Source organism: Nicotiana tabacum, chromosome 19 (assembly GCF_000715075.1).
Source record: "Nicotiana tabacum cultivar K326 chromosome 19, ASM71507v2, whole genome shotgun sequence".
NCBI lineage: Eukaryota > Viridiplantae > Streptophyta > Magnoliopsida > Solanales > Solanaceae > Nicotiana > Nicotiana tabacum.
Genome location: NC_134098.1, coordinates 122,371,413 through 122,380,298, shown reverse-complemented (window position 1 = coordinate 122,380,298; position 8,886 = coordinate 122,371,413). Strand labels below are relative to the sequence as shown.

General features: G+C 27.8%; 1 protein-coding gene across 1 annotated transcript; it reads left to right on the top strand.

The window, feature by feature from the left end:
• Positions 1-270: 270 nt before the first annotated feature.
• Positions 271-4,305, top strand: LOC107820372 (bidirectional sugar transporter SWEET17-like). The gene is made up of 6 exons (XM_016646654.2): positions 271-430; positions 549-585; positions 693-903; positions 2,651-2,812; positions 3,035-3,154; positions 3,869-4,305. Exons 1-6 carry the CDS (start codon positions 397-399, stop codon positions 4,019-4,021), a joined length of 717 nt encoding a protein of 238 aa, XP_016502140.1. The 5' UTR covers positions 271-396; the 3' UTR covers positions 4,022-4,305.
• Positions 4,306-8,886: the final 4,581 nt, after the last annotated feature.

The following is an 8,886-nucleotide window of genomic DNA, read 5'->3' as shown; positions in this document are numbered from 1 at the left end:
ATTGCACGTATCTCATGGACAATTAAACCCCCCGTATAATTTTATTAAATGCTTAGAAACTCATGATTTTGTGGCTAATTACAAATTTATTTTTAGTTTTATAACCTTTTTTTTTTACACACGAGAAATTTACTTTTACACATAATAGATCTGTCTTTTACACATAAGAGATCTAATAAAGACACTTTCTTAATTTTAACATTGTAAAAAGCCACGTAGGCTTAAAACCTCCTCTATTTTATTAGACAAACAAATGCATGAAGTCATATTAACCAAATTAATTATATAAATTCAAAAAAACCTAACTATAACTCTCTCACTCTCTCTCACACACACACATCTGCTGCTACTCCTCTTCCTTGTTCAGCTGCCTAAATTAACTTTCAGGTGATCAACATGGAAAATCTTGTTTTCATCATCGGAGTTATAGGTATAGCATTATCATCTCAAATCACTCAATGAGAATTGATATTTTTTTTTTGTTGAATTAACATTTGGGATGAAATGCCTAATTTCTCTGTTGAAATATATTTTTCCTATTTTTGCAGGCAACATCATTTCCGTTCTAATGTTTCTTTCGCCAGTGTAAGTAAAAAGACAGAAATATAACTTACAATATTAATTAGTCAAAGTTGTTAATTCTTTCTAGGTTTATGGTCCTGTTTTAATGAACTTTGGAAAATAATGTGCAGAGGAACATTCAGAAGAATTGTAAAGAACCAATCAACTGAGGATTTTGATAGCCTTCCATATATTTGTACACTGCTAAATTCAGCTTTGTGGACTTACTATGGACTTATAAAGCCAGGGAGCTATCTTGTGTCCACTGTCAATGGCTTCGGAGTCATCGTTGAGATTGTCTACGTTGCCTTGTTCCTTCTATTTGCTAATCCAAAAATGAGAGTGAGTCCAAAAAAAAGACTTTATTTTTTCAATAGGGATTTTTGTGTGGAGTTAAAAGAAAAGGCTATAAAAAAGCTCAAAATAATTTTGACGGGTAAAACATTACAACTCTTGGAATCAAACTTTCTTTCCCAAAATTATAAACACAACTTCTGCCCCAGTTTTCTTTCTTGGGGATTCTTATTTTTTGGTACACTATGACCGAGCCGTGAGGCGCCTACGTATCCTTCTTTGAGGAATCAGGTCAAACGTAGTTCCCACGTTATTTGAATGAATTTAAGTTATATGCACTAAATATGTAAATATTATATTAACTAGATGCAAATAGTTTCTAGCGCTGACTAAAGGTGATAATACCCCTTAGTATTTCAATATTTTTCATCAAAATATTTTTATGTAATTACCTAATAAATGACCTTATTGTATAAATAAATAAATATCAGTGTATAAAACTTAATTTTGTTTGAAATAAACTAGCTAACTTGTCAGAACTATTCAACTTATATATTTTTTTCTTCTAAGGTTACATTTTGCTTTGAAAATGACTTACTTGAGTTACTTGCTTTGAGTTTACTTTTGAAGTTTTTTTTTTTTTTTTTGAAGAATTAGCTTTGGAACGCCGTCTGTATGGAAGAGCCGATTTTGAGTATACGCGGAAAACTATGCTAAATTCCTACACTATTTTGAGGATTTCATGAATGTGATTTTTTTTTTTTTTTTTTTTTTGCTAATATGAATGTGAAATTACTATAGTGAAATCGACACTACACATACTTATATGTCCAAACCAAAAAGAAAAAAAGAAAATGTTGAAGAGAAAATTTTGTGGCAGCAGAAAATATTTAGAAGTCTTTGTCAATGTGCTATAATCATTAGGGTGCTGTCAATGTGCCACACGTTTCTATTTCCAACTTGCATCTTTTGTCGGTCGATTGCGACCATATAAGTAGACGTAGTACTTGACAAGCATAGTACTTTTTGTCATAGATTAATGTCCACTTAATAGTATACTTATCATTATCATGACCGAGTGGTTAAAATATGTTCTCAATCAAGTTAGTAATGAGATAATTACATGTAAATTAGTAGTAATATGATGATAAAAATGATACTAACAACTCTCTCTATTACAGGTTAAATAACAGTGATAGTATAAGAAATCCTAGCCTTATTTACAAGGGGAAAGTTCTCAAGATTAATATCTTCCCCTATTGTTATTATTTTCTTCATTTTTTTTCTTTTTCGTGAACAATTCACTAATAAGTCGAAAAGTGATATACAATATAGTTACCGCTTTGTAGACTTAATAATATTAACCTAAAGATTAATGCTTATGGAATGAATTTTTTTTACATATTGATTTTCATAAAGAAAATCAATGATGTATATGCATATATATCCTAGTTATAATGACTCCCTGAGATGCAAGATAGGCATGATATGAAGGAAGAAAAATTTAAGGTTATTAAATTGTAACTTTATGAGTTTTTATAATTTAAGGCATCAGTTGATGGTCATGTCATTTTTATCAGCAATTACATTTCAGAAGTAATGTTATAACTTTAGAATTATTTATCTTATAAACTTATACGAAATACAGTTGATATTGGTGGAATTTATCCGTTTCAAATTTTCACGGTATAAGATTTCCACATTAGCTGATGTTTTGAATGTTAGACTCTTTGAAATAGTCATAAAAATCTAATACTATATCCTCTTTTCTTTTTTGTTTTTTTTTTTTTTACAGAAAAAGACTGCCATCCTATCTGGGGTTCTGAATGTGGGTATTTTAGCAACAACCCTATTATATGCTCAGTTTCTTTTACATGGAGAGACGAGAATTAATGTTATTGGTTTTCTTTCCACGTGTCTAAACATCGTCATGTATAGCTCCCCTCTTGGTGTTTTGGTAAGTGCTAATTCAGTACCATCTCATGTGTGTGTGTATGAAAAAACTTTTTTTATGGTTTGGTTCCACATTAGTAGGTCCTACGCTGTACGAATATTCTGATTAGTTGAGCCAGAAAATTTGGGTCCTGGATTTATAAAGCAAAAATAAAAAGAAAAAAACTAAGTTATTTTTAATTGAAGTCACTCGTAGCACAATCTTTTTGGATGACTGATTTTGCAGACAACAGTGGTGACAACCAGAAGTGTAGAGTACATGCCATTTCTTCTCTCGTTTTTCCTTTTCTTAAATGGTGGTGTTTGGACTTTGTACGCCGTGCTTGTGGCTGACTGGTTTCTTGGAGTAAGTTTTCTGTTATCTTAATTCCTCATCAAATATCTTTTATTAGTTGCAAATCTGATGATATATTCTGGAAAATTCTCATCACATTTCCGCACGACAAGCAATTAATGTAAGCCTGTCAATAATTAAGTATTAGTAGGAAAAAAGAACCAGAGAAAATTCAAAAATGAAGGATCACATTGTGGATCGTGCGAGAAGTTTGATCAGTAATCAATAATATTTAATTAGATTGTTAGATGTAACAATGTATTAATTCATTTGACATTAGACCACTTCTAATTAAGAAAGAAGACTTTCTTTTTGGCTACCTACAAGTTTGATTTAATATAACTTTTTCTAATATTTGTAATTTAAAAGTGGTAGTCTAGTCTCATTTACACATGTATGCACGATAAGGTCTACATAACTTTTTTGAGGATATAATGCAGTATTAATTATTCACGGTTGTATTAAGTATTACAAAGTGGTACCATAAAAATAGACCATTAATAAATCATAAACGCGTTAAACCAAAATATTTGCTTCACTATTTCTCCTTTAAATTTGCATCTTTAAATATCAGTTTAACCAATTTCTTGAAACTTTTCTTATTTAAGGAAACAATTGAAATATTACTATAAAATATGTTCAATACTTTCACAGGAAGTTTCTGAATAGAAGTGTATATGAATAACCTAAGTTTAATTATACTAAATAACTATACATGATGCAAAGGTACCGAATGGGATGGGATGGTTGCTGGGAGCAGTGCAGCTGGTTATATACGCCATTTATCGGAACCCTAGTTCATCAAAAGTAGCCATCGTCGAAGATTTAGAACAAGGATCGCAGACGGAACCCCTGCTGCCACCTTCTTCAATTCAGTGAATCGTGATCGATGTTGTCATTAATTAATTTCTTCTGATGAAGCAAAACGATCAAGGACGCGACTCTACACTCGTACGTGCTGTTATGTATATGTTATTTGTTTTGGTCCTTCAATGTGTTTATTCTTTACAATTTGAATACATATAGTATTTGAGATTTCATTTTGGTGTGCTGCAAATTTTAGTGCCAACACCTGATAAAGGTTGGTATTTTTTGGGACACCATTTTCTCTTTTCTTTTCTTCTCTTTTCAATTTTTTCTGAAAAGAACATGTATTATTTTTGTTATGGCTTTCTCTCTGTCAATTGTTTCAAGAGATGGATACATTTATATAACATTCTATTGATTACATCTTCTTATAGAAATTAACATAGAATATTAAAATCACTTGATATTTCCTTTTTTAATTATCAAAAAGAAAAAAAAAAGAATATTCTTTGTTGGGATTGTGTGAACAAAGTCCCACATGGAAAGTAGAAAAGTTTAAATAAGCTACTTATAAGGAGTTTGATGTAAAAATTACATGGGTGCCCTATTTGGTCGCCCCTTTTTAACTTATACCCGTTTTGTTTTTCCGTTTGCATCCGTACCCGTTTTTTTGTTAAAAGTATTTTAAAAAGATAATTTTTTCCTTCTTTAATAAAAGACTATTGACAAACTGCAGGACGAAAACTTAACCATGTTTAGGCTGAATTTTAGCAAATAAACCAAAAAATTTCAGCTTGTTTAGACTGAAATTTCGGGTAAAACTCAGGACAAAACTATAGATTGCGTTACAAAACTTCAGCATGTTTTGGTATGAAATTTTAGCAAATGAACTAAATAACTTTAGCATGCATTAGCAAAAACTCTTTAGAAATTACATATTGTAAGACAAAAACTTAAGCATGTTTAGTCTGAAATTTTAGCAAATGAACTAAATAACTTCAGCATGTTTAGTCTGAAATTTTAGCAAATGAACTAAATAACTTCAGCATGTTTAGTCTGAAATTTTAGCAAATGAACTAAATAACTTCAACATATTTAGTCTGAAGTTTTAGCAAATGAACTAGATAACTTCGGCATGTTTAGTCTGAAGTTTTAACAAATGAACTAAATAACTTCAGCATGTTTAGACTTAAGTTTCGGATAAAATTCATGACAAAACTGTAGATTGCAGGATAAATAATTCCAGCATGCTTTAGCATAAAATTTTAGCTTCAATGTGAAACAGCTTCATGCTATATTAGCGTGAAGTTTTAGTTTCAACATGAAACAACTCCATGCTACATTAGCATGTTTTAGCTTCAAGGTGAAACAACTTATTGCAAGTGTGATTCTGAAGATGAATCTGGACAAGTTTCTGATTTTTTTATAAAGTTTCTGAGAGGAGAGGAGGAGATCGTTTTATATCTTTTGTCATGGGTGTAATTGTAATATTATTACGGATTTTTTGCGAGATGGCTACCAAATCAATAATTTTAAAAAATAGGATACGAGTTAAAAGGTGGCACAAATATAGGGTACGGTTGCAAATCCCCCGAGTTTGATACTTTTAATGGTGTGATGCCTTTTGAAAAAAATCGTGTGGGCTTGGCCCAAAGCGGATAATATCACACAATGTTAAGAGTATCTTTGACCGTTTTAACTCAACACTTTTTGCATAGTATACGTTAAGATTATACAAGAATTACAAATGAGTACTAGTATTAGTACCCGCGCGATGCGCGGATACAAATCATGTAAAATTGTGATGTAGGTTATTTGAATCATGTGCAAATAACCTTAAAATATAAACCTCTCAGATAAAAATTATATAAACATTAGATATTAATTAAGAAGCAGGATATGAATTTATTGTTCAAATTTCGTAGTGGACAACCTATTTTTTTCTATATCTGTAGCAACTTAACCCCTTGATTTTAGTACTTGCATTTCGTTTTCCTGTCAATATTAAAGAATACTACATGTCACGTTGTGACCTGTCTTGTTTGAACACATTAGATCATATTATTTTAACAAAATTCTTACTATCACTTTGTTTTTATCTGAATGTCAAATATGCCTTATTCATCACATCATTTTTACACAGATTCTTTTTTCTTTTTGTTCTTTACTTATAATTATTGTATTATTTAATATTATTATACTATTATATAATATTTTATTAGCTTAACAATTAACTTAATATTATCATTTTAATAGTTTTTAATAAATATAAATTTTTTATTCTTGAAATTTAATATATTTTTATGCTTATATCCTCTTATTTAGAATTTTTTAATCATTTAAATTTATCAACAATATTTGGAAATATATTTTAATAATTTCATTTATTTATTTTTAAATTAATTTAAAGTATAAGTACCCTTACACTACCTCTATTTATTTTATACATTGTCTTCCGTACTACAAATTTTCATTAGTTTTTATATTAATGTTTTACCTACAAACAAAATAATATAACATTTTATTTTAAATTGTAACTTTCAATTAGTCTAAAATATAATACATAAGTTATTTGATTATTATGTTCCAAATGTGTTGAGTTTTCTTATAATAATATTAGATGCAGTTAAATTTTCTTTCTTTTTTAGTTTTAAAAATACAAATTTGATTATTAATTTTCGTTAGTAAAATTAACTATATTAGAAATTTATTATGTATTTTTAAAATTTTATTTTAATCATAAAAAAATAATTTCTTAATTGTTTGAACACATTATATATAAATGTTGTAGTAATATTTTCACTGTCATTTTATTTCTTTACGTAAATTTTCTTTCTTTTTTAGTTTTAAATAAAAATTTAATTTTTAATTTTCATTAGTAAAGTTACCTATATTAAAATTTTAATTTGTATTTTTAAAATTTTATTTTTTATCAATATTTATTTTTCATAAATAAGACTACAATTTCGTGGTATTATCCATAGTTTGAGCATTCTCATCATAATTTTAAAAACTTTCTAATCACAAATTCAAATAGTCTTTCCCTTTCATTTCTAATACTTAGTAAGTTTTTAATAATATTTTTTAATTTTGCTATTTTTTTAATCTAATATATAGTCTTATTACATTTTATGTGGTTTTTAATTAACTTGTAACTTTATTTAATATCATTATCAACTACTATGGTTTAATATAATATAGATAAATATATAATTTATTTAATCATAAAATAATATTATTTTTTTTTGAAATATTGCTCAAAAATTTTAAATTATTTAAATTTGTGAATAATATTTTTAAGTATTGTATATTTACTTTATTTTATTTTCTACACTTATGATTTATAAATATCCTCACATTATGTCTAATTTATTTTTATTATTCAATATTTTTAATCTATTGGAAACAACGTCTCTACCTTCATTAGGTAGGGGTGAGGTCTGCGTACAGACTACCCTCCCCATATCCCACCTGTTGGGAATATACTGTGTATGTTGTTGTTGTAATATTTCTAGTTTTTAATTTTATCTATTAGACTTAAGTTACGTGGACTTATCCATATTATGACCTTTCTTATCATAATATAAAAAACTTTCTCATCTCAAATTTATTTTAGGTTTTACTCTTTTTTCTATGATAAAAATTTGAATTGTTATTTTTCTCTATTTATTCTTTATTTTTGCTATTATATTATTCAATACCTAATATTATTACATTGTCATGTGGCTTTTCATTAGCTTGTTTGAATTTAATATCTATTTCTACCAGAATACCAGACTCATTCTAATATAATATAGATAAAAATTAAAAATTATTTCAATAGTAACTTTGACTTTATTATTCATATTCCAAAATATGATTTTTCTTATCATATTTAAAAAAAAACTCATCTCAAATTAAGATAATTCTTATCATTCTATTTTCTAAATTGGAGCGCATTTTCAAAAAATTATGTTATGCTTTCAAACTTAAACTAACTGCACTCAATTCAGATATAAAGCATAGAAAAATATTTTCTTAATTGTTTGAACACATTATATCTAAATGTTGTTGTAATATTTACGTATAAAATATTCGTTTGTCCGATTTATAAATATTAATATGACATTATTATTTTTGTTATTAAAATATTTTTTACTTACTATTTAGTTTATTTTTTACCTTATAAATAATTTGTATATTTTATGTAAGATCTTATTTTGGTGCTTGAATTTTTTTATTTCTTAAAGTCAATAAATCTTTAATATCTTAAGTAAATTTTTATTTTATTTTTATATTTTAACTTACTCTAAAGTATAAATAGTCATAGATTATCTCAATTTACATCTTTCTATATTTTTTTTTATCTTTTTCTATTACAGTTTTTTTAATTAATTTTGTACCTCCATATTTCTAGCTAATGTAGAATAAAATCTATGAGTGGATATATACACCTCGTCCCGTCCCGCACCCGCCCTATTGCTATCCCTTACTAGTAGTGGGGATAAATTCAAAAATAGCCAGATTTACAAGTGCTAATTGAAAAATAGCCACAGTTTTAAAAGTGATCGAAATCTAGTCACTTTTCATGTAAAGATAAATTTGAACGAAAACACTGTTCAAAATCCGAAAAATATTCTAGCATATTATATTGGAGTTCCAGTACAATATACCGGTCCAGCATAATATGCTGGAAGTTCATACACAAGTGCTCCAATTTTCAGTATATTATGCTGGAACTTTTCGCGTGTTGGAGTTCCAGCATATTAAAGTTCATACACAGGTGCACCAATCTCCAGTATATTATGCTGGACCGGTCCGTGTTGTAGTAAAATAGTGGCTATTTTTCAATGACTTTGTAAATGCTGAATATTTTTAAATTACCAGTCCAAAAACTGGCTAGTCAGTGCTATTTTTACTTACTAGTGGCCGAAGGGATCCATAGAGGATCTCCAATG

Bases quoted from the DNA above. Each gene is read 5' to 3' on its own strand.
- LOC107820372 (XM_016646654.2), top strand. From the start codon at position 397: ATGGAAAATCTTGTTTTCATCATCGGAGTTATAG. The intron at 586-692 runs GTAAGTAAAAAG...AATAATGTGCAG, and splicing joins CTAATGTTTCTTTCGCCAGT to AGGAACATTCAGAAGAATTG. The intron at 3,155-3,868 runs GTAAGTTTTCTG...CATGATGCAAAG, and splicing joins TGGCTGACTGGTTTCTTGGA to GTACCGAATGGGATGGGATG.